This window comes from Mesoplodon bidens (assembly GCF_964165515.1).
Source record: "Mesoplodon bidens genome assembly, chromosome: 4".
In the NCBI taxonomy this organism is placed as follows: domain Eukaryota; kingdom Metazoa; phylum Chordata; class Mammalia; order Artiodactyla; family Ziphiidae; genus Mesoplodon; species Mesoplodon bidens.
Genome location: NC_138160.1, coordinates 120599021 through 120625209, shown reverse-complemented (window position 1 = coordinate 120625209; position 26189 = coordinate 120599021). Strand labels below are relative to the sequence as shown.

Sequence of the window (26189 nt, the reverse complement as noted above, 5' to 3'; positions counted from 1 at the left end):
AGTGGTACAAAACTTCTCAGTGTTCTGTCCCAGCAACTTCCTGCATGACTTCAGAAGCTCCCACTACTTTGCTTGAAGCAACAAAATTTTGTCCTTCTCAGGGAGGCAAAGCCCATGTGTTATCCCCTCCCTACCCCATCCTACCAAACACTGCCAAGGTGAGAGAAAAGATTTGTTAGGACCCTTTAGAGTCTTGCTCGGACTCTCCAGCAGTACTTTGAGGAATCTCAGTGTCAGCTGATGGCTATAAGGATTCAATTTTTCTGAGATCCCAGACTTTAGCTATGGAATGGGCATCACAGCTTGTGGTAGGGGTAACATTTCTAGGATTGATCCAGGTCACCCAAGGAAGGTGACTAGAGTCTACGCATGGCCTCTAGGCTTTATGGTTTCATCAGTTCAGAAGAAGCTACTTAAAGACTCCCATAGTGGCTGTCTCTATGAATTCCTCAGCAGTAAAACAGGTTTTGATATTTAGTGATTTCACTTATTGCCTTTTCCTCCCAAAGAGGTAATGTTTCCCTGCCCCAATCTACTGAATCGAGCTCAAATCCCAGTGGGGACTTGACTGGGAGTCCTGAAGACCTGGACAAAAAGATCCCTGCTTCCACCTTGATGCCTCTCTACTCCCTTGGCTCTTTCTTCTTTTTGCTCTCTGCTATGTTTCAAGCAGAGAGTCCCTTTCACCGCAGATTAGGGAGTAGATGATACTGTGGGGCAAAGACATTAGCTCCCCTTAACCTAGAGTTAAGGTGTTCCAGACCCTGGCCCCCTCATTCAGGAAAAGTAGAGAAAGCAGCCACATGGGTTTAGGCGCACCTTGTGCACAAGAGCCTTCCATATGATCCACATTCCAGTAGTGTGTTTCCACAATACCCTGGCTCTTGATCACTTACTTTCAATTCTTACTCTCAGATAAGGGCATAACCCACCTCAAGTACTAATCCGTGAAAACTCCCTGGTTAAGTCACAAAACACTTCTAAAGCATAGCATCTACCACATAGTTACCACTCACAGAAGTGGTGACATCACTACAGGCTCTTACAGAGAGACCAGTACTCTCTGGGACATGGCCCAGCCACATGCCTGCCTCAGAATAACCCTCAAGCATTGGCTGAGCCTGCAAAGGTCTCACCTCTAGCCCATAGAGAAGATCAGAGGGTGGGCAACTTGGGCGAACAGGTTCCCCTGCCACAGGTGCACTGGGTGACTTCACCATCATGAAGCTATCGCTCCGAGTGGGTGCAGAAGCCAAGGGTGTACAGCCATGAGAGTGGCCACCCACATCAACAAACTTGATAGGATCATCTGACCCTAGCTGGATTCGGAGGATCCCATTGGAAGGAGGAAGCCCCTCTCTCCTTCGAGATCGGGTGAGACAGGCACAGGTGCCAGCAGGAAAGCAGGTCACTCCACAGGCAGCCCCACGCAGGCACTTCGAGATTAGTGCCACGAATGAGCCAAAGGAGACAAAGCAAATTGCCACTAGAGATACAGCCAAGTACAGGGTCAAGTGGGATTCTCCTTCCCTTGGAGCTGAAGATTCTCGAAGATCAGGGACAACTGGATGAGTGTCTTCTTCCAAGGACACCAGGAGAGTAACGGAGGTAGAGAGTGGTGGACTACCACTATCCTTTACCACAATGACCAGCTTCTGCGGCGGGAGATCAGCTGGGATGGGAACGGCCGTCCGCACCTCCCCAGCATAGCGGGAGACTGCAAACAGGCTGGGATCTGGGGCCTCCAAGAGCTGATATGAAACCCAAGCATTGTAACCTGAATCCAAGTCCACAGCAGTCACCTTTGTAACTAGGTGTCCAGCACCAACTGATGGAGGCAGTGCTTGTGGACATAAGGAACCAGGTCGGGCTCTAGGGCGGAGCACAGCTGGTGCATTGTCATTGAGGTCCAGTACAAACAGACGAACTGTCACGGTGCTACTAAGGGGTGGGTTGCCCCGATCCCGGGCCTGCACCTCAAATTGCAATGTCTGTGTTTGCTCATAGTCAAAGGATCGAGTAGCATGAACAGCTCCCGTCTGGGGGTTCAGAGAGATGAAGGAGGAAGCTGACACATCTCGATTTCTGGGCTCTAAGAGAGAGTAGGAGATAAGTGCATTCAAGCCAGAGTCTGGATCAGAGGCTGCAAGGGAGCAAAGCAGGTCCCCTGGGCGATTGTTCTCTGGAACAAATACTTCATGTGACCTCTGAAAGAAAGAGGGTGGGTTATCATTCACATCTGAAATATTGAGGAAAATGGTCCTGTGGGTACTCAGAGGAGGGCTCCCAGCATCAGAAGCAGTGACCATGATATCATAGCTGGATTTGGCCTCTCGGTCCAAGGGCCCAGCAGTCACCAGGGAGAACTGGTTCCTGAAGGCGGACTTGAGGGCAAAGGGCAAATGGTCTGGAATACGGAGGCTCACATCTCCATTTGAACCTGAGTCGGGGTCCTGCACACTGATGAGCGCCACCACGGTGCCAGGTTCTGCGCTCTCAGGGAGAGTCCCAAGCTCTGAGGTCACTGTGATGTGGGGGGCATTGTCATTTACATCCAGGAGATCCACCCGAAGGCTGCAATGTTGCTCCATGGCTGGAGAACCCCCATCTCGAGCCCGAACATCAAATTCATAGTAATTCTCACTCTCAAAGTCTAGGGGCCCCTGAAGAGTAAGCTTTCCATTAGTGGGGTGCAGGCTAAAGAGATTTCTCACACGATCAGGGGTGTGACCACTGAAAGAAAAGGTGACGTTACCGCTGGGACCCAGGTCTGGGTCAGAGGCATTGAGCTGGATGAGCAGCATGCCGGCTGGCGCGCTCTCCAAAACGCTAATCCTGTAGCTGGATTGCTGGAAGGCTGGGGCGTTGTCATTCACGTCCAGCACTGACACCCGGAGCTCCGCTGTGCCAGATCTCGGGGGGTTCCCTCCATCCACAGCAGTCAGCACTAGGCGGTAGTCTGATTGCTTTTCCCGATCCAAAGGCTTCTCCAGGAGCAGCTCTGGGACCAGGCTGCCGTCGCTGCGCTTCTTGACATCCAATGCAAAGTGTTCATTGGAGCTTAGTCTATAGCTGCTGATGGAGTTGCTTCCCACATCTGCATCCTGAGCCTTTTCCAAGGGGAAACGCTGTCCTGGAGGAGCTGCTTCCCCAATTTCCAAGTCCAGCTGCTGCCGAGGAAATCGGGGGGCGTGATCATTCACATCCACGATTTCTACCTCTGCTCGGTACATTTCCAAAGGCCCTTCTGTTACAAACTCCAGGGGCACGATGCAGCTGGCACTGAGCCCACACAGTGCCTCTCGATCGATTGGATTCTTGATGAGCAGAGCACCGCTGTCCAAATCCACACGGAAGTGTCTTTGGTTCACCTCTCCAGCGACCTGCAGCCTGCGAGCTGCTAAGCTCTCTGTATCCAGCAGGAAATCTTGGGCGACATTCCCTACAAAAGTCCCTTCCTGTGACTCCTCTGGGACCGGGTATCGGATCTGCCCACAAACGTAACCCAGGTGGCAAAAAAGGAACAAAAGGGTAGTCCCCCGGCAGATTTCTACCCAGTTTCTCACCTTGCGGAGCATTGCTGCCACCCACTAGCTCTCTATCTGGTCCTGAGAAGACGAAGAAGCCGACCCGCCCCGAACGGCCACAGCAGCTGGAGACACCTATCTCCCTTTCCCCGCGCCAGCTCTGGCGCGGCTGGGCCGGCGCCGCAAGGGTTACGCGCCGTTTTTTTTGCTGGTGGCGGGGTAGATTTGTCTGCCTTCCTCCACCCGATTGGCAGACAGAGGCTCCTGGGCTCAGCCAATAGGCTAAGCAGAGAACGTCCCAATAGCAGCAGGGTAAATGCGTCGCAGCATTGGAAAAAGGAAAGAAAAAAACAAAAAACAACCCACCTATCTTTTTGCCTTCCTGCTGTTCAACAGCATTTTTCCCCCACGGGTTATTACCTCTATGGAGAGGCAGACAACATACACGTTTGTTGTTTTTTTTTTTCCCTAACACACCAATTCCCAGCCCACAACACCCCGCCCCTTTTCGGTGGGGAAAACAGCGACAGCCTGAGCCCTAGCAACCTGCAGCCCAGAGAGTGAGTAGCCATTTGAAAATGGTCACTTTGTTCAAGCCAATGTTGTCACCCACCAATATTCTAAATGAGTAGCTTCTGCCTCAGTCTGATTGTATTAGAGCAACAGCTACTTAGAAGCACTGCCTTGTACTAAAAACTCTGCCCCTCTGCAGATTATTCAGAAATATATCCTCCTCTTTGCAGAAAAGGCTTACACATTAAGGTAGCCTATTAAATTTATGCAGTACACATTTTTGTTGTAACAGAAGGCGCAGCAGAAACCAAACCTCTCTTATTCAGATACCCACTGGTGGTATACTAAATTGCCATTCATCGATTTCAAGGACAGTATGGAAGGAGGTGAAGGAGGGGGGAGGAAGCCAGGAGAGAGAGAGGTTCCAAATCAGTAAAGAATCAGTTTGTCTGGGAGACGCTAAGGACTACATCTCACTTCCTGGCAGAATGCTAATGTTCACAGATTTAATAGCTTCCTTGAATGATTGAGATCTGCTACCAAAAGCACAGTGCCTACAAATCTCCTTTATTTGACACCACTGTATGCTTGATATGTTGTTAATTACCAACAGTGACTGTTTCAAAAGACCAAGTTTTTCACTTAGCCCTAGGGGGCCTTCTGGCAAGGGAGACTCGATCTCACCCCACCCCCACCCTGATCCAGACCCTCCCTGGAGCCTGGCTACCACCTTGCACAAAGGCAGAAATATCGTTCAATTCACACTGTAGTTACCTGCAAACTGTAGTTCAAGTCTCAAACACACCAGAGCACAAAGAGAAAAATCCAGCCTGATTTGGACATGAGATTTTTGTAATTCGTCTGAATCCTCACCTAGGCTACCAAAACCAGTGGCCAAACCTGAGGTTATCCTCCCCAGGTGTTTTCCCAAGCCCTTGATCCTCAAGAATAATCTTTGGATGGTGAGGCCAGCAACCAACACTCTGGTCTCAAAGGGAGGTATCTGCTTTCTGGGTTCTTTTACTCCCAAACGCCTAACCCTCCTCCCATGGGAATGACGGAGATGTCAATCAATCTGACCTATCAGGTGGTTATGCCAGAATTCACTATCTCAGTGGAATGACACCATTAGCCAACCAAGCTGGGTCAGTCACAATGGAGAGGAGTAAGGAGGGTCATCCTTGACTCATTCCTCTCCCTCATTCCCTTTATCATGTCAATGAATGAGTGCTGATAATTTCACTATAGTTACCTCCATCTATACTGTCACTGTGCTGGTTCAAGCATTTATCAATCTTCTCAAATACTATAAGAGCCTTCTCATTTTTTTTTTGTCTACAGTCCCAATATCCCCAATCCATTTCATTTATGGCTGCCAGAATAATCTCTCCAAAACAAACAAAAAACCCTGATGACATCACATTTATGTCAGTTCAAAATTCTGCAATGACCATCATGGATACAGAATAAAATAAAAACTCCTTGGCATGGCATAAAGGTAACTCAAGATTTAACTCCTGCCTAATTGCTTCACTTTATCTCCTGCAAAGATTGTTTTACAAACACACTTTAAGGTTCAGCAATAATGAAAAATCATAATCCTTCTGCATGGAATCTCCTGCAAGTCCCTCTCTACCCCCTTTTCCCCTTTATTATTTGACAAACTACTACTCAACCTTTTGTTCTCAGATCAAGCATCATCACCTCTATGAAGTCTCCCTGATTTCCCCAGGCTTAGGTGTTTCTTTTCCTTTGCTCCCATTGCTTCTTGTATTATACAGATCTCCATTATCATTTTTGTGGATGTGTGTGCGTGTCTGTCTCCTACAGTACCCTGCATACCATAGCGGCAGGGGCTGTGTCTTTTTCTCTTTTAAAGTGTCTGGTACATAGGGATGTTCAATAAATGGTGAAATGATAATATCACTAATTATTAGTTCAACAAATATCTTCTGAATACTTGTACTTTATATGAGTATTTTATATTGAGTATACATTTTATATGCATTACTTTTCACTCTTACACAATTTTGGAAGATTTTATAGATGAGAACACTGAAGATCAGAAAGGTTAGGAGACTTGTGTAAAGCTCAACTAGTAACTGCAGTACTAGGATCTCCCCACTGCCACCTCTGGTCTTTCTAGAAAGAAATAAAGCCTCTTTCTATAACATCTTTTTTTTTTAATGTATTTATTTTTTATTTTATTTTTGGCTGTGTTGGGTCTTCGTTGCTGCACACGGGCTTTCTCTAGTTGCAGCGAGCGGGGGCTACTCTTCATTGTAGTGTGCGGGCTTCTCACTGCAGTGGCTTCTCTTGTTGCAGAGCATAGGCTCTAGGCACACCGGCTTTGGCAGTTGTGGCACGTGGGCTCTAGAGCGTGGGCTCTAGAGCGCCGGCTCAGTAGTTGTGGCTCATGGGCTTAGTTGATCCACGGCATGTGGGATCTTCCTGGACCAGTGCTTGAACTTGTGTCCCCTGCACTGGCAGGTGGATTCTTAACCACTGCGCCACCAGGGAAGCCCCTCTTCCTATAACATCTTAAATCATTTTTCTACCAGTTTGTCATCCCTGTAACCATAAACTGGTCCTTTACTGATGCCTTTAATATCAAAGAACTAGACCTCTTATAGGTCTCAATCCCTTTTATTTGCAAGTTCACAGCAAAACAAACAGGCATACAATCTATATTACTAGAACTGGAAGATCATAAAGGCTAAATCCTACACATCCTAGACTTGACCTTTTTATGCCAGGCATGTGATTCTCCCCTCTCTAGATTTTTAAAACACCTTTATTGAGCTATATAAATAATATATAATTATTTATATATAAATAACTATATATTATTATATATAATTCATCCATTACACCATGATTGATTCATCCCTTTAAAATGTACAATTCAATGGTTTTTAGTATATTCACATATACTAAAATGATGCAACCATCACCATAGTATAGTTATAGAAAAAAATTTTCATTCCCAAAAGAAACCCCATACCCATTGCCTAGCTCTAGATTTTTAAAGAAATAGTTGCCCAGGTGCCAGTCATTGAGGAAGATTTTTTCTTCAGATGACTGAAATATCTTATGTCTTCCTTACAATGCTCTCCTAGAGCTATTCTATATAATATTTTAAGGTTGGGAAATAACATCACAGAATTTTTTAAAGTTCGGTTTGGCCCAGTAAGGCTGGCTGCTGGTTCTGTGAACACCAGAATAACACTTTGCTTCAAAAACATGCTAACTGATAGACTGGCAGGTCCTAGGGCAATGCTTTGCAAATTCGTCTTCACATTGAGATCACTTGGGGACCTTCAAAAAATACTGATGCCTGTGTCCCATCTCAAGAGATTATGCTTTAATCCATCTGGGATGTGGCCTGGGCTTCAGAATTTTTAAAAGGTCCCTAGGTAATTCTGGTGTGCAACCAAGTTTGAGAACATTGTCCATGGGAAAATGCCAGTTGTTTTCCAGTCTGACCAGAAAAGCAGCAGCTGCTTCTCTCTGGCTTTCATCCTTCCTTAGCCTTTCCATCTATGCCTCTACTTTGTCATCTTTGACTGTCTCCAGGTTTGTTCATTTCTAAAGTGTGTTTAATTAAGATTTGGAGTGGGTTAAGAACTAATAAAAAATATTAGTCATAGCTAAGAATTTTTTAACACCTTTGATACACTAGGCACTGTGCGTATATTATATCATGCACTAATGTTATAAAACCTTTGTTACTCCCTTTTTGCATATGAAAAAGGGTCTAGAAAAGAGATTAACTTGGCCATGGACTCATAGATGGTAAGTGTCTAACTGCCAAACCCAAGGCTTGATAGCAATAACACACTTATTAGTAACAAAGTAACAGTTGTTCTCCCACAAATGGAAGTGTTTAATTTCACTCCAAAACAAAGACCTGCACACCATTCTGAATAAATGAAAGCTTTATCTTTTTCTCAGGATATGAATTTACCTACCTTTCACACTATGTGTATACCCAAGACAAATGATGAAAGGATAGGAAACAACACTTTGGGCAAGAAGAACTTTCATTTTGTACTTTATGTTCTTCCGGATTGTCTGGATTTATCTTCAAAATAAATGATTACTTTTACTTTGATAATGAATGGTAGTTACCTTTGGATTTGGAGAATATAATTTGTTTTAATTTTTTTCTTATACTTTTACATATTTTCCAAATTTTCTATAATGCACATGTATCACTATCATAACATAAAATTTTTTGTGAGTAATGTCCACCTAATTTCCAGCACTGTGCTTGAAACAAAATTTAAAGGACCCTAGAATTTTATTTCTTTCATAGAAAGTCATCTGAGAATGAGGTACAGGATCTGTGTAGTCAAAGGAAAATTATCAGCAAACCATTAGCTTTAATGCAGATGTGGCAATCATTTGAAAGATGGACAGATGAGGTAGTTTTTATATTCCTAGCAGCTGCCACTGGTTAGAGGTATTCATCAGCTTGTACTCAATGCAAATGACACCAAGCTAAGCTCTTGAGTGCTGAGATGGCGAGTTATAGCTTAATGGCCCTTTAGCAGGATTGGTTAGTTGCTATGGCAAGTGAGTACTGAGGGTGTGAATTGTGTCCACAGATGAGTCAATTAACTCCACACTGTGTGGGACCACAAACCACACTCTACCTGGGCCATCCCCTCCCCCAAAGGCATGACGTTTGATCTGGGAAAGGCCAAGTGAAAATGTGGATGCATCATTAGGAAAACATCTTGATCACTGAAAATAAAGGCGGCTACATGCTTTCCTGAAACTGAGGCAGGAATCAAAAAGCATTAATATCATTCCAGGATGACTTGCTAACCCTTACCTGTCCGGGAGGGGAGCTCTCTGCACCCAACACTTGCCTATAGAACACTGGATCGAGGCTCCGCAGAGTGTTCTGGCGGCTGGCCAGTGGGCTGGCAGCACCTGGTTTCTTCAGCAGTGGGTCGCTGCGTCTCGAGTCAGTGGTGAGGTACACCTGATGGTAAAGGTGTGGAGGCATCAGGCCTCCCCGCACGGCATCCGCGTGCAGAGAAGGCCCTGGTGTTCGGTACAGGGAGCTCACGGGCGCTCGGTATAGGTCCCTGGACTGCTTCCATTTGTAAACTTTGAATACGATCACTCCCAACACTGTGACTGCAAACCCCACTGAGACCAGGATTAAAGAGAGAAGTAGATAAAAGGTGAGATTTTTATTCTGCTCCCTGGGGGCAGAGCCGGAGGGGAACTCAGCTCGGGCTTCAGGAGATTCCTCGATTACTGACACAGTCAGGGTCGCGGTGGTGGACAGCGATGGCTCCCCATTGTCTTTGATCAAGACCGTGAGAGTCTGCCTGGGCGAATCTGTATCCTGGACTGGGCGGGCAGTGCTGACTTGACCCGTGTGAAGTCCCACAGCAAAAAGGCTCTGGTTGGGGGCTCCCAAGAGGCTGTAGGAGAGCCAGGCGTTGTGCCCTGCATCCGGGTCCCAGCCTACCACACGGGTGACCACGTGGCCTGCGGAGGTACCTCGAGGCAGCATCTCCACCGAGCTCTGGCCAGGCCGGGGGTATAGGACCTGGGGGGCATTGTCATTGCGATCAGTGACAAATATGTTCACGCTGATGTTGGTGGACAGGACAGGTGTGCCCCCATCGCTGATATGAGCTGTTAATTCGAACGCCCGCCGATCCTCATGGTCCAGGGGCACTACGGATGATACGACGCCACTGTCACGATTTATCGTGAAATAGCGACCCACTAGCCCTATTTCAGCTCCTTGCTCCAAGAGAAAGAAGGAAAGGCGAGCATTCTGCGGGGCGTCAGGGTCCCAGACACTTAGGTTTAGTATTGGAACACCGGGGAGGTTATTTTCCTCAACGTAAACATCGTAGGAAGACTGGGAAGATTGTGGAGGGTTGTCGTTGATGTCGGACACTTGCACCTGCACTGTCGTGAGGGCTGAGAGGGAAGGGGTTCCCGCGTCTCGAGCCGTGATGCTGAGGTTGTATTCTGGCACAGTCTCCCGATCCAGGGCTGCGCTTGTTTTCAAAGTAAAGTAATTCTTGAGGGAAGATGTAAGGCTAAAAGGGAGACCTGGTGGAACCTCGCAAGTCACCAGCCCGTTCTCCCCAGCATCCAGATCGGTAACACTGAGCAAAGCAATGACAGTTCCTAGGGGTGCATCCTCAGGGACTGGGCTGTACACGGAGGTGACTGTGATCTCTGGGGCATTGTCATTTACATCCACAACCTCTACCAAAACTTTACAGTGTGCTCCCTCAGGATTGGCGCCCTTGTCTTTGGCCTGTATGTAAATCTCATGGAGTTTGGCGTCTTCGAAGTCCAGTCGACCCTTGACTGTCAGCACCCCAGTTACAAGGTCTAAGGAGAATAGTACCCGCACGCCAGCGCGGTTGTGGCTGCCGAAGGAGTAAATGATTTCGCCGTTGGGGCCTTCATCCAGATCCGTTGCATGGACTTGCACAACGCGAGTGCCGGGGGGTGCATCCTCCAGGACGCGCGCCCGGTACAAGGACTGGTTGAAGGTGGGCGCATTGTCATTCGCGTCCAGCACGACGATTCGAATAGGAAGGCTGGCCGAGCGAGCCGGAGTTCCTCCGTCCAACGCTGTCAGCACCAGCTGGAGATCTGGTTCTCGCTCCCGATCCAGGGCGCGCTCCAGCACCAGCTCCGCGTACTTGGTGCTGTCTTCCCGCGTCTGCACGCGAAGCGCAAAGTACTCATTTCGGCTCAGTTCATAGGTTTGTAAAGAGTTGCTTCCCACATCTGGATCGTGCGCGCTCTCGAGCGGAAAGCGCGTCCCCGGCGCCACAGCCTCGCTAATCTCCAATTTCATTTCCCGGGTAGGAAAAGAGGGATTGTTGTCGTTGATATCCTGGATCACCACTTCCGCGCTGAACAGCTCTAGCGGCCTCTCCACTACCAACTCCAGAGTTATGGTGCAGGAGGGCAGCGTCCCACATAGCTCCTCTCGATCCAGGCGGTCGTTCACGAACATCTCTCCCGTCTCCCAGTTCACCTCAAAGAACCTTCGGCTAGCTCCGGACACCACCCGGAGCCTGCGGGCTGACAGGCTGCCGAGATCCAAGCCAAGGTCCCTAACCACGTTTCCCACCGCGAAACCCTTCTCTCTTTCCTCCAGGATCTCATAGCGAATGACGGCGGCGGAAGCCTTATGCAAGGCACCAAGAAGAAGCAAAACTCCCACCACTCTCCCAGTGCTTACCAGTCCACTTCTCCAGGCCTCTGGGACCATCTCACTCAAAGGCAGTTCCTCTTAGCGGGGTCCAGATCGGCCCGGCTTCTTCCCTGAGAAACTTTCAGCGGGTTAACGCTCGGGCGCTGGGCTCCGAGTCGGACATGGCTTTCTGGATGCCGTGATTTGCTCGCCGGCTATTCAGTCTCTGCCTCATCCCGCGGCGCCAAGAGGGGACGGGCCGGGGCCAGATCTCCAGCTTCTTCATTGGCCGACAGCGGCACGCAGAGTTCCAGCCAATAACTGCACGAAAAATGCGCCAGCGCCCGGCTCTCTTTGCGGGACCAGCGCTAGCGCCAGGAACTTCTTTCCTTTGGCTTCCTTCCAGACTTTACAGCCAGAGCTCCTTGGCAGTATCCGCGCATCGGAAACCCACCTTAGCTGTAAAGCTAACTGCAGGGTGATGGAGATGGCCTTTCTGCGAGTCTTCAAGCCGAACTAAGGCCTATTAAACACTTCAACCGCTGACTTTAATCCCAAGAAGGGGGTTCAAACCAAACCGAAAACGACACAACGTTATCTGGTTTGTCGGAGGACTAGGTAAAACTTACCTAGCTGGACCATATTGTGGCGAGGCATTTAGTATTTCTGTGGAGGTGTTGATAATTTCAGTTATATCTTTACCAAATGAAACTGTAGAACTGCGGGTCACTTCCTCAGTAGAGAAAATCTACAGGAGCTACCAGCTGTTTGGTTTAACTTTGTTTTACGAAATTTAAAAGTACAATTCAGATTTCTTTTTAAATTGGATGTTGTTGCTTAGTTCTTATTTCTTAACAACCAGGGAGCAATGTGAAATTTTTCTATTCTGTTTGTCCCAACAAAGCATAACCTCAATCAGAGAGCATCTCTAAAGTTTCCCTTTACTTGATCAATTTGCTTCTCAAGATCATATGGCATACCACAAAGAGACGTTGCATTGCTAATAAAAGATAATACCCTCTCTTCACTCCCCTCCCCCCCAAAAAAAAACATAAAAGAAAAAGAAAAAAGACCAGGTTTTATTTACCACCTGGGACCTTTATAAAATGATTGGTATGTCAGAAATACAAAGCCTTTAGCCACAGAATAAAGAGCCTGAAGTTTTCTGCATTTAGGATTGTAGTCAAACAAAATAGTAATGATTAGGATAATGAATAAGAGAGGCAGCTATGATATAAGTTAGAACTGAGTTGTACATCCTTAGACAAGAAACTACCCTCTAAGGGTTCCCGAGTTCCTGTCTTATTAAATGAATAAGGCAGATAAAATCCTGGCACATAGTAAGTCTTAATTAATGATGCACATCACCCCATTAGATACTAGATGTAAAGAACCTCATACTATTTCTGTACGCTTATCTTGGACACCACTTTGGTTGCATATAGTCCTTTCTGAATTTTAACTGAACCTTGAGGAAGGGTGGTAGGCAGAGAGGTTAGATAGGTATATAGGAAGTAAGTATATATAGGATATTTATTGAAGAGATGAAAAGCCATATTTGACCTATGTCCTCAATACTTTCTCTCTTAAAACCTCCAGTTTTAAATACTCAAATTTGACAATTGTCCATACCACCAAGGCTGATAGGTGTTAGAAGATTAGAATATAGAATTTAGAACATATATAGTAGCCCAGCCACTTGCTACTCAAAGTGTGAGCCAAGGACCAATGGCATGGGCATCACCTGGGAGCTGTTAGGAATGCAGAAATGCCCCACTCCAGACCTACTGAATCAGAATTTGCATTTTAACAAAAAGCCAGGGTGATTTAAATGTACATTAAAGTTTGAGAAGCACTGATCTAGTAGGTTTTTCAGACATACCTATTTATCAATCATTTTTTCCCTATTCACCATCACTTAATTGACATTCTGGTTTTCAAAAACTAGCTTTTAAAAGCTGAAGTAGTTTTCCCTTTAACAATAAGGCCCATAGTTTTCCTAAGACCTCTTGATAAGCCAGCAGAACCCTCCTTGGATCCATTGTTTACAGTAGCAAGAGTGATCTTAAAATTTTAATTGAATCAGAATATTCTCCAGCTCAAAACTTCTCAGCAGCATCTCACTCACTACTCTTGAAATAAAATACCAAATCCTTTGCATAGTATCCAAGTTCTCAAGCCTTCCCCTTCTCTCAATATTTTATTACACTGCTTTCAGTGTGGTCAGTCAACCAAGCTCTTCATGCTTTTTTCTCCTAGGAAAGCTTCTTTCCCTTCCTTCCCTTTGCTTTTGCTTATTTCTACAAATCTTTCAGTTCTCAGTTTAAATGTTGTTTCCTAACAGAGGTCTTCCTTAGGCCCCACTTAAAACCAGGATCCTTTGTTATGCTCCCACAGAGAACCTTATATTTTCCTTTATTGACCTAGCACAATTTAAAATTTTATAATTATATTTTGTTTAAGCATAGTGCCTGCCTCTCCCACTAAAAAAATAAAGCTGCAAGAAGGCAGAGACCATGCCTGTTTTGATTATCACTTGCCTCCTCAGTGACTAGCACAGTAGGCACTTGATGCTTAATTTTTCCCAGCTTTATGGAAGTTTGATTGACAAACAAAATTATATAAATTAAGGTGTACAACATGATGATTTAATATATGTATATATTGTGAGATGATCAACACAATATAGTTAACACATCCATCACCTCACCTAGTTACCATTTTTTAAGGTGTGTGGTAAGAACATTTAAGACCTACTCTCTTAACAAATTTCAAGTTACACTACAATATTGTTAACTATAGTCACCACGTGGTACATCGGATTCCAGAACTCATTCATTTTTATAACTGAAAATTTGTACCCTTTGACCAACATCTCCCCATACTTAAGGCTTATTAATATAGCAATCTTTATGCTAATGGCATAGTAATCATTAAATGCAGTAAGGACTATATATATTAGCGTGTATCCATTTTCCCTAGGAGAAAGCATTTTTGGAAGATACAGTCCGTCTTTTAAGCTACCAGTGGCGCTAGTGAAACTATTTCTTAACCTAAAGATTTGAAAGAGAAAACATAGTTTGCCAAAGAGCCAAGCAAGGTGTGGTAATATAACTCACACTGGACATAAAACTTGCTGTCACCTATATCCAGGGGAAATGGAAGTACCAGTGTACAGGATCAATGGAATTTTCCAGTCTCTTATCTTCTTTCCTCTCTGTTTTATAATTCCAAGAGAGCCTTAGATCAACAAGATGCAGCAAACAATTTTAAAATAGAAAGTGAATCTATTATAGTGTTCAACAGTGAGGCCTTAGTGTCAAAAAGACTTGAGTTCCAATACTGGACATTATACTTAGTAGCTATGTAACCATGAAGCTTTTATTTTTAACTTTTATTTTCTTTAACTATAAAATGGGAATAATAATAGTACTCCTTGACATAATCACCAGTATCTCAATCCTTTATTTTAATCTTTGAACAGCTTTGTACTTACCATACAGCTCACTTGGACAATCAATGATTTTTAGCAATTTTATACATTTACACAACCAATACCACAATCCAATTTTAGAATACTCCCATCAACCCCCAAAATCCTTCATGCCTGTCTGCAGTCAATCCTTGCTCTCACCCCCAGCTTCAAGTAGCCCCTGATCGATTTTCTATATAGTTTTCCTTTTTCTAGAAATTTCACAAAAAAGGGAATTATAAAATGCATAGCCTTTTGGATGCTCAACATCACTAATTATTAGAGAAATGCAAATCAAAGCTGCAAATGAGGTACCACCTCACACCGGTCAGAATGGCCATCATTTAAAAGTCTACAAATAACGCATGCTGGAGAGGGTGTGGAGAAAAGGGAACCCTCCTAAACTGTCGGTGGGAATGTAAGTTAGTGCAGCCACTATGGAAAACAGTTTGGAGGTTCCTCAGAAAACTAAAAATAGAATTACCATATGATCCAGCAATCCCAATCCTGGGCGTATATCTGTACAAAACTATAATTCAAAAAAGATACATGGGCTTCCCTGGTTGCGAAGTGGTTGAGAATCTGCCTGCTAATGCATGGGACATGGGTTCGAGCCCTGGTCTGGGAGGATCCCACATGCCGCGGAGCAACTAGGCCCGTGAGCCACAACCACTGAGCCTGCACATCTGGAGTCTGTGCTCCGCAACAAGAGAGGCCGTGATAGTGAGAAGCCCGCGCACCGCGATGAAGAGTGGCCCCCGCTTGCCGCAACTAGAGGAAGCCCTCGCACAGAAACGAAGACCCAACACAGCAAAAATAAATAAATTAATTAATAAACTGCAAAAAAAAAACCCCACGCAAACCAACTACCAAATAAATAAAAGCTTCACAGTCATTTGTCCCTAAGTAAACACCCCAACTTTGCTATATATAAAAAAAAAAGATACATGCCTTCCTATATTCATAGCAGCACTATTCACAATAGTCAAGACATGGAAACAACCTAAATGTCCATTGACAGATGAATGGATAAAGAAGATGTGGTACATATATACAATGGAATATTACACAGTATAAAAAAGAACAGAATAATGCCATTTGCAGCAACATGGATGCAACTAGAGATTATCAAACTAAGTTAGAAAGAGAAAGACAAATACCATATGATATCCCTTATATGTGGAATCTAAAAAATGGCACAAATGAACTTATCTACAAAACAGAAGCAGACTCATAGGTATAGAGAACAGACTTGTGGTTGCCAAGGGGTAGGGAGAGAGAGAGGGATGGACTGCGAGTTTGGGGTTGGTTGATGCAAACTACTACATATAGAATGGATAAACAACAAGGTCCTATTGTACAGCACAGGGAACTATACCCAATCTCCTGGGATAAACCATAGTGGAAAAGAATATAAAAAAGAATGTATAGGGCTTCCCTGGTGGCGCAGTGGTTGAGAGTCTGCCTGCCGATGCAGGGGACACGGTTCGTGCCCCGGTCCGGGAAGATCCCACGTGCTGCGGAGCGGCTGGGCCCGTGAGCCATGGCCGCTGAGCCTGCGTGTCCGGAGTCTGTGCTCCGTGGTGGGAGAGGCCACAACGGTGAGAGGCCCACGTACCGCAAAAAAAAAAAAAAAAAAAAAAAAAAGAATATATATGTGTGTAACTGAGTCACTGTGCTGCCACACTGTAAATCAACTATACTTCAATTAAAAACAATTTTTTAAACGCATAGCCTTTTGTATCTGGCTTCTTTCACTTAGCATAATGTCACACCCAACTCTTAACCACACCCTCAAAAATGTTCTGTCTCCAATGTCCGCATCTAATAATGGGCACTTCTAGTCTAGTCAAAAATTCCCAGGTCATCCTTAACATCTTTTTCTACATTCCAACATTTAATTCATTACCAGTCATGTCAATGCTTACTACCTCCAAAATATACTTTGAATCTATCAATTACTTTCCCCTCTACCACTACCACCTGAGACAAAGTCACCTTAAATACTGTCAGCTTCCTCTCTGGTCTTCTTACTTCCTCTTTTGCTTTCCCTAAACTCCATTTCACATGTGGAAACCCGAAGAATCTTTCAAAAATATATATTAAATTATATACTCTCCTTGCTAAACACAGTGCTTGGTACCAGGACTGGCTACATAATTTGCGGGACAAGCACAAAATGAAAACAGGGGGCTCCCTGTTAAAAAATTACTACAATTTCAAGATGATGACAGCAGAGCATTAAACCAAATGCAGGGCCCTTCTAAGGTTGGGAACCAGTATGACTGCACAGTTCACATGCCCATGAAAATGGCCTTGCCTGGCACAGAGAAGCTCTCCATAAGTATTGCCTAATATTATTTTTTAAATATTAGGTAATTACCTAATATCATTTATTCCAAGAGGATTAATAATATCAGAAAATCTTATTCATGATACTATTAAATTAATGAATTCAAGGAAAAACATATGTATTATCCCTTAAAAGCCTAAATATCATCTAGTAATCTTTGAATTCAATCTAATTTGCCAATTTGAGGAACATCCTAAGGTCAAATTAAGGGATAATTTAAGGAGAAATTATATAAAAACAGATAATCAATAGATCAACATGTACCACAATTCAGACAGGTGGGATATTCAAGGATTTGGTGGAAGCTGAATGGTTTAGCCTTAATATTTCCGTGAAGTTCATCTGAAGTTTATTTATGTGAGAAAATATTTTGCATACTTTGATTTGAAAAGATGATCTATGAACCTTAAGAATAAGAAATTATTTCATTAAAATATTTTGGAACTACAATCAGTGATTTAGAGGTCAAAGTTTAAGCAAAAAAAAAAAAAAAAGAGGTTTACTTCTCCCTTCCATTTGAGTGATAATCTCTTCTAGTCTTGATCACATCAGTACTATTACTGTTTATTATACCACAAAGCTTAAATATGCCAGGAAACTACCCGCAAAAAATTGCTAAATTTGTCCATATGAAAATATCCCAAGACACCTTAAGTCTCCTTAGAGAGATGAAATTTGTTTAATTTTTCCCCAGCATGCTATTATATTGTTACCTAAATTATTATCAATTTTTTGAAACAGGTAGCCTTGTACGGCTGAGTTATATTTCTAAACGAAATAATTGACTTCAATATATAATGATAACTTTGAGTGAGAAAGAAGTGTGACTTTCTGATCTTTAAAACCTTCTGGCAATATAGAAGTTTAGTACATGATATAGATGCAATCTCAAATCACCGAGACAAGGATGAAGTTTTTAATAAACAGTACTGGGACAACTGGATAGCCACTTAGAAAAAAAAGAAAAAAAAGAAAAAATTAGTTCCATACCTCAGCACACACAAGAATAAAGTCCATATAGATCAGGGATCTAAATGTACAAACCAAAATCCCATACAAGTACTAGAAGAAAACTGATGGATTTTTCTACAACCTGAGTGTGGGACAAGGCTTTCTAACTATGATTCAAAACCTAAGTGCAATATAGAAAAGGACTGATTCATTTGGTTACATAAAAATAAAGGGGGAAAAACATTGCAGTGCAAAAATACCATAAACAAAGTTGAAGGCAAATGACAAGCTAGGAGAAAATATTTGCAACTTATATCTTGGACAAAGGGCTAACATCTCTAAACATATAAATAACTTTCTAAAAGACAAAATACTAAAAAAAAATCTAGAAGATAGAAAATAGAACAATGAATATAAAACATGAACAATTTTTAGAAAGATAAACTGGCTCTTAAACATATGAAAAGGTATTTAACTTCAACAGTAATGAGAGAAATTCTAATTAAAATGATTTTGAGATTTAAAAAACTGATCAGGTTGGCAAAAATTAAAAAGCTTGACAACATATTCTATAGATGAGGCTATGGGAAAATAAACATTCTCGTCTACTGGAATGCAAAATGGTACAATCTGTATATAGGGAAATAGTTATATCTAACAGAACTACATATGCACTTGCCCTATGACTTAGCAATCACACTTTTAGAAATTTACCCTAAATATACACCTCAAAAATTATGAAAATACATATATGAACCAGGTTATTCATTACAGCATTATTTGTAATTGCAAAAAGACTGAAAGCTACCTAAATGGAAAACTATAGTTGGTTGAATATACTATGACACGTACACATACAATGGAGTTTTATTAAGCTACAAAGAAAGATCTTTGTAAAATGATATAGAATGATTTTCAGAATATATTTTTAGTGCAAAAAAAAGTGAAGGGCTTCCCTGGTGGCACAGTGGTTGAGAGTCTGCCTGCCGATGCGGGGGACGCAGGTTCGTGACCTGATCTGGAAGGATCCCACGTGCTGTGGAGCAGCTGGGCCCGTGAGCCATGGCCGCTGAGCCTGTGCATCCGGAGCCTGTGCTCCGCAGCGGGAGAGGCCACAGCAGTGAGAGGCCCGTGTACCGCAAAAAAAAAAAGAAAAAAGCCAAAGTGAAAACCTTTTCTTCTGACAATGTGGAACTAGCCATACCACTATAAACAAATAGAAAAATGATGAAAATATGTAGAAAAATGCTTTTAGCCATTGGCTCAAAAGGAGTGCAAGACTGAGAGAAGGGAAGCAATGAGATGAGCCCCAGGATCTGTTATTTTACCTGGAGGCAATTTTCAGAGAAAAAAAGATTTAAAAAAAATGAACAGTGTTTCAGCAACCTGCGGGAAAATATCAAGTAGTCTAACATAAGTGAAATTGGAGTTCTCTAATTTTGTATGTGTGTGTGTGTGCATGTGATAAACAGTATTTGAATAAATATAGCCTCAAACTTCCTAAATCTAAAGAAAATTATAGACCCACAGAATCATGAAGTTCAAGTATGCTACCCCAAGTAGGATTAAACACACCACAAAGAAAATGCACCATAAAGAAAACACACAATAAAGAAAAGTACACCAAGGTCCATCATAATCAAATTTCTGAAAACCATTGATCAAGACAAAAATTTAGAAGCAGTCAGAGGAAATACAGGAGGACAAACATAAGAAAGATTGCAGACTTCGCATCAAAAATAATGCAAGGCAGAAGAAAGAGGAAGAATATCTTTAAAGTGCTGAAAGAAAAGAATTGGAAACCTAGAATTCTATATCCAGCAAAAGTACCTTTCAAAAATGAAAGTAAAATAAAGATTTTTGTTCAGACAAACAAAAACCTAGAAAATATATAACCAGAATATCTATACTACAAGAAACATTAAAGAAAGCTCTTTAGTCAAAAGGAAAAGTGACACCGATGAAAACTTTGGTCTGTGTAAGGAATCAGTAACAGAAATGATAAAAATGTAGGTTGCATATTAAAGACTTTTCATGCTTAAATTTCTTTAAAAGATAAATGATTACCTAAAGCAAAAATAATAACAACATATTGTGGGGCTTAAAATACTACAGTAGTAAAATGTGTGGCAACAATGGCACTAAAAAACAAAGGAGGGGAAATGGAAGTATACTGTTAAAGTGGTGTAATATTACTCAAATTCTATTACATTTATGATCATAAGTTAAAGATGCATAGTGTAAACATAGTGTAAACCCCAGAACACACACTTAAAAATCAAAGAGGATACTTAATAAACTAATATCAGAGACAAAACAGAATACTAAACAATAACCTAGAAGAAGGCAAGAAACGATAAAAGAAGAAATTAACAGTGGATGGAGAGCACACATGGGTGCTGGACACCAATTGCTGCCCCCACCGAACCAGAAGCGTGCGCGGGGCTGCTGCACCTACACACACCATATCAAGGGGATAACAGCCAGCACACACTGAGGAAAGAGGCAGCAAACACCCAAACTAAAAGCAACCCCTTGATTCTGGACAAATTGGTGGAGTAGAAAAACTTGAGCCCACTTCCTCTCACGAAAACACCAAAATCCCAACTGCTGAACAACCATCGACAAAAAAGACTGGAACAAACCAAAAAAGATATTTTACATCCAAAGACAAAGAAGAAGCCACAACAAGATGTTAGGAGTGGCACTTTCATGATATAAAGAAATTCCATAGGGAGTTCCTTGGTGGCCTAGTGGTTAGGATTTGGTGCTTTCACTGCAATGGCCTGGGTTCAATCCCTGGTCAGGGAACTGATATCCTGCAAGCTGCATGGCATGGCAAAAAAAAAAAAAAAAAGGAAGAAGAAATCCCATGCGCACTGGGTAGGCAACTCACAAACTGGAAAAAAAATTATATCACAGAGGATCACCCAGAGGAGTGACAGTTCTGAGCCCCACATCAGGCTCCCCAGTCTGAGGGTCTTGCACTGGGAGGAGAAGCCCCCAGAGAATTTGGCTTTTAAAGACAGTGGGGCTTGAGTGCAGGAGCTCCACAAGACTAGGGGAAATGAACATAGATGCAAAAATCCTCAACAAAGTACTAGCAAACAGAATCCAACAGCACATTAAAAGGATCATACACCATGATCAAGTGGGGTTTATTCCAGGAATGCAAGGCTCTTCAATATATGCAAATCAATCAACGTGATACACCATATTAACAAATTGAAGGAGAAAAACCATATGATCATCTCAAAAGATGCAGAGAAAGCTTTTGACAAAATTCAACACCCATTTATGATAAAAACCCTCCAGAAATCAGGCATAGAGGGAACTTTTCTCAACATAATAAAGGCTATATATGACAAACCCACAGCCAACATTGTCCTCAATGGTGAAAACTGAAACCATTTTCACTAAGATCAGGAACAAGACAAGGTTGCCCACTCTCACCACTCTTATTCAACACAGTTTTGGAAGTTTTAGCCACAGCAATCAAAAAGAAAAGGAAATAAAAGGAATCCAAATTGGAAAAGAAGAAGTAAAGCTGTCACTGTTTGCAGATGACATGATACTATACATAGAGAATCCTAAAGATGCTACCAGAAAACTACTAGAGCTAGTCAATGAATTTGGTAAAGTAGCAGGATACAAAATTAATGCACAGAAATCTCTGGCATTCCTATACACTAATGATGAAAAATCTGAAAGTGACATCAAGAAAACACTCCCATTTACCATTGCAACAAAAAGAATAAAATATCTAGGAATAAACCTACCTAAGGAGACAAAAGACCTGTATGCAGAAAATTATAAGACACTGATGAAAGAAATTAAAGATGATACAAATAGATGGAGAGATATACCATGTTCTTGGATTGGAAGAATCAACATTGTGAAAATGACTCTACTACCCAAAGCAATCTACAGATTCAATGCAATCCCTATCAAACTACCACTGGCAGTTTTCACAGAACTGGAACAAAAAATTTCACAATTTGTATGGAAACACAAAAGACCCTGAATAGCCAAAGCAATCTTGAGAATGAACAACAGAGCTGGAGGAATCAGGCTCCCTGACTTCAGACTATACTACAAAGCTACAGTAATCAAGACAGTGTGGTACTGGAACAAAAACAGAAATATAGATCAATGGAACAGGATAGAAAGCCCAGAGATAAACCCATGCACATATGGTCACCTTATCTTTGATAAAGGAGGTAGGAATGTACAGTGGAGAGCGGACAGCCTCTTTAATAAGTGGTGCTGGGAAAACTGGACAGGTACATGTAAAAGTATGAGATTAGATCACTCCCTAACACCATACACAAAAATAAGCTCAAAATGGATTAAAGACCTAAATGTAAGGCCAGAAACTATCAAACTCTTAGAGGAAAACATAGGCAGAACACTCTATGACATAAATCACAGCAAGATCCTTTTTGACCCACCTCCTAGAGAAATGGAAATAAAAACAAAAATAAACAAATGGGACCTAATGAAACTTCAAAGCTTTTGCACAGCAAAGGAAACCATAAACAAGACGAAAAGACAACCCTCAGAATGGGAGAAATTATTTGCAAATGAAGCAACTGACAAAGGATTAATCTCCAAAATTTATAAGCAGCTTGTGCAGCTCAATAACAAAAAAACAAACAACCCAATCCAAAAATGGGCAGAAGACCTAAACAGACATTTCTCCAAAGAAGATACACAGATTGCCAACAAACACATGAAAGAATGCTCAACATCATTAATCATTAGAGAAATGCAAATCAAAACTACAATGAGATATCATCTCTCACCAGTCAGAATGGCCATCATCAAAAAATCTACAAACAATAAATGCTGGAGAGGGTGTGGAGAAAAGGGAACACTCTTGCACTGCTGGTGGGAATGTGAATTGGTACAGCCGCTACGGAGAACAGTATGGAGGTTCCTGAAAAAACTGCAAATAGAACTATCATATGACCCAGCAATCCCACTACTGGGCATATACCCTGAGAAAACCATGTACCAAAATGTTCACTGCAGCTCTATTTACAATAGCCCGGAGATGGAAACAACCTAAGTGTCCATCATCAGATGAATGGATAAAGAAGATGTGGCACATATATACAATGGAATATTACTCAGCCATAAAAAGAAACGAAATTGAGCTATTTGTAATGAGGTGGATGGACCTAGAGTCTGTCATACAGAGTGAAGTAAGTCAGAAAGAGAAAGACAAATACCATATGCTAACACATATATATGGAATTTAAGGAAAAAAATGTCATGAAGAACCTAGGGGTAAGACAGGAATAAAGACACAGACCTACTACAGAATGGACTTGAGGATATGGGGAGGGGGAAGGGTAAGCTGTGACAAAGCGAGAGTGGCATGGACATATATACACTACCAAACATAAAATAGATAGCTAGTGGGAAGCAGCCTCATAGCACAGGGAGATCAGCTCAGTGCTTTGTGACCACCTAGAAGGGTGGAATAGGGAGGGTGGGAGGGAGGGAGACGCAAGAGGGAAGAGATATGGGAACATATGTATTATGTATAACTGATTCACTTTGTTATAAAGCAGAAACTAATACACCATTGTAAAGCAATTATACTCCAATAAAGATGTTAAAAAAAAAAAAAGACTAGGGGAGATGAAGACTCCACTCTTGCAAGATGCACACAGATTTCCCGTGCACTGGGACCCAGCACAAAGCAATGACTCCATAGAAGCCTGAGCTAGACCTACCTGCAGGTCTTGGAAGGTCTCCTGGGGAGGTGGGGTTGGCTGTGGCTCACTGTGGGGGTAAGTACACTGGTGGTGGAGGCCCCAGGGAATATTCATTGGCATGAGCTTTCCTGGAGTTCGTCATTTTGGCACTGAGACCGGGCCAAAAGCCTGCAGGCTCCAGTGCTGGGACCCCTCAGGCCAAAAAAACAGTGATGGGGAACACAGCTCCATCAATCAGCAGTCAGGCTGCCTAAAGTTGTACTGAGCTCACAGTCACCGCTAAACACACCCCTTGACATGGCCCTCCCCCATCAGAGGGACAAGACCCAACTCCACCCACCAGCAGGCAGGCACCAGTCCCTCCCGTAAGGAAGCCTGCACAAGCACCTGGACCAACCTCACCCACCAGGAGGCAGACACCAGAAGCAAGAAGAACTATGATCCTGCAGCCTGTGGAAAGGAGACCACTACCACAGAAAGTTAGACAAAATGAGACGGCAGAGAAATACATTCCAGACAAAGGAACAAGATAAAAGCCCAGAAGAACAACTAAGTGAAGTGGAGATAGGCAACCTACCTGAAAAAGAATTCAGAGATGATAGTAAAGATGATCCAAGATCTCAGAAAAAGAATGGAGGCACAGACCAAGAAGATACAAGAAATGTTTAACAGAGAGCTAGAAGACCTAAAGAACAAGCAAACAGAGATGAACAATACAATAACTGAAATGAAAAATACACTAGAAGGAATAGCAGAATAAATGAGGCAGAAGAGCGAACAAGTGACCTGCAAGACAGATGGGTGGAAATCACTGCTGTGAAACAGAATAAAGAAAAAACAATGAAATGAAAACAGTCTCAGAGACCTCTGGGATAGCATTAAATGCACAAACATTCGCATTATAGGGGTCCCAGAAGGAGAAGAGAGAGAGAAAGGGACCGAGAAAATATTTGAAGAGATTATAGCTGAAAACTTCCCTAACAAGGGAAAGGAAACATTCACTCAAGTCCAGGAAGTGCAGAGAGTCCTATACAGCATAAACCCAAGGAGGAACACGCAGAGACACATATTAATCAAACTCACAAAAATAAAAGACAAAGAGAAAATAATAAAACCAACGAGCATAAAGCAACAAATAACTTGCAAGGGAACCCCCATAACCTTATCAGCTGATTTTTCAGCAGAAACTCTGCAGGCCAGAAGGGAGTGGCATGATACATTTAAAGTGAGGAAAGGGGAAAACCTACAACCAAGGTTACTCTACCCAGCAAGGCTCTTATTCAGATTTGACAGAAAAATCAAAATCTTTACAGACAAGCAAAAGCTAAGAGAATTCAGCAACAACAAACCAGCTTTAGAACAAATGCTAAAGGAATTTCTCTAGGTGGAAAAGAAAAGGCCACAAATAGAAACAAGAAAATTACAAATGGGAAAGCTCACTGGTAAATGCAAGCATACAGTAAATGAAGGAAATCATCCACACACAAATATGCTATCAAAACCAGCAATCATGAGAAAAGAGGAGTACAAATGCAGGATATTGAAAGTGCATTTGAAATTAAAAGACAAGCAACTTAAAACAATCCTGTATGTGTGTGTGTATGTGTGTGTGTGTGTGTATATATATATATATATATATATATATATATATATCAACCTCATGGATACATGTACCCCAAAGTTCATTGCAGCACTATTTACAATAGCCAGGACGTGGAACCAACCTAAATCTCCACTGATGAAGGAATGGATAAGGAAGATGTGCAATTACAACACTTACACACACACACACACACACACACACACACACACAGAGGAATATTACTCAGCCATAAAAAAGAATGAAATAATGCCATTTGCAGCAACATAGATGCACCTAGAGAATATTATACTAGGTGAAGTACGTCAGACAGAGAAAGATAAACATAATATGATATCACTTATCTGTGGAATTTTTAAAAAGTGATACAAAGAACTTATATACAAAACAGAAACAGACTCAGAGACTTCAAAAACAAACTTATGGTTACTAAAGTGGAAACGTGGCAGGGAGGGATAACTTAGGAGTTTAGGATTAACATTTACATACTACTATATATAAAATAGGTAATCAACATGGTCCTACTGTATAGCACAGGGAAATGTACCCAATATTCTGTAATAACCTATATGGGAAAAGAATCTGAAAAAGAATGGATATATGTATATGTATAACTGAATCACTTAGCTGTACACCTGAAACTAACACAAAACTGTAAATCAACTATACTCCAATATAAAATAAAAATTAAATTAATAAAAAGTTCCATAAGGAAAAAAAACAATGCATGGACAAGGAGAAAACAAAGAGCACAATGGTGGACATAATCATATCAATATTACATTAAATGTAAGTGATCTGAACATGCCAATTAAAGATCAGTGGTGGATAAAAAAGCCTCAACTATGTCCT

The 26189-nt window shown here is 42.3% G+C and overlaps 2 protein-coding genes across 2 annotated transcripts in view; both read right to left on the bottom strand.

Annotated features, from left to right (window-relative positions):
* Positions 1 to 26189, bottom strand: part of LOC308616369 (uncharacterized protein) — a 172708-nt gene that overhangs the window by 20799 nt on the left and 125720 nt on the right. The gene's annotated exons all lie outside the window — the stretch shown is intronic.
* On the bottom strand, positions 981 to 3898 carry PCDHGC4 (protocadherin gamma subfamily C, 4; the record flags this gene model as incomplete). The annotated part of the gene is made up of 1 exon (XM_081231590.1): positions 981 to 3898. Exon 1 carries the CDS (start codon positions 3576 to 3578, stop codon positions 981 to 983), a length of 2598 nt encoding a protein of 865 aa, XP_081087716.1. The 5' UTR covers positions 3579 to 3898.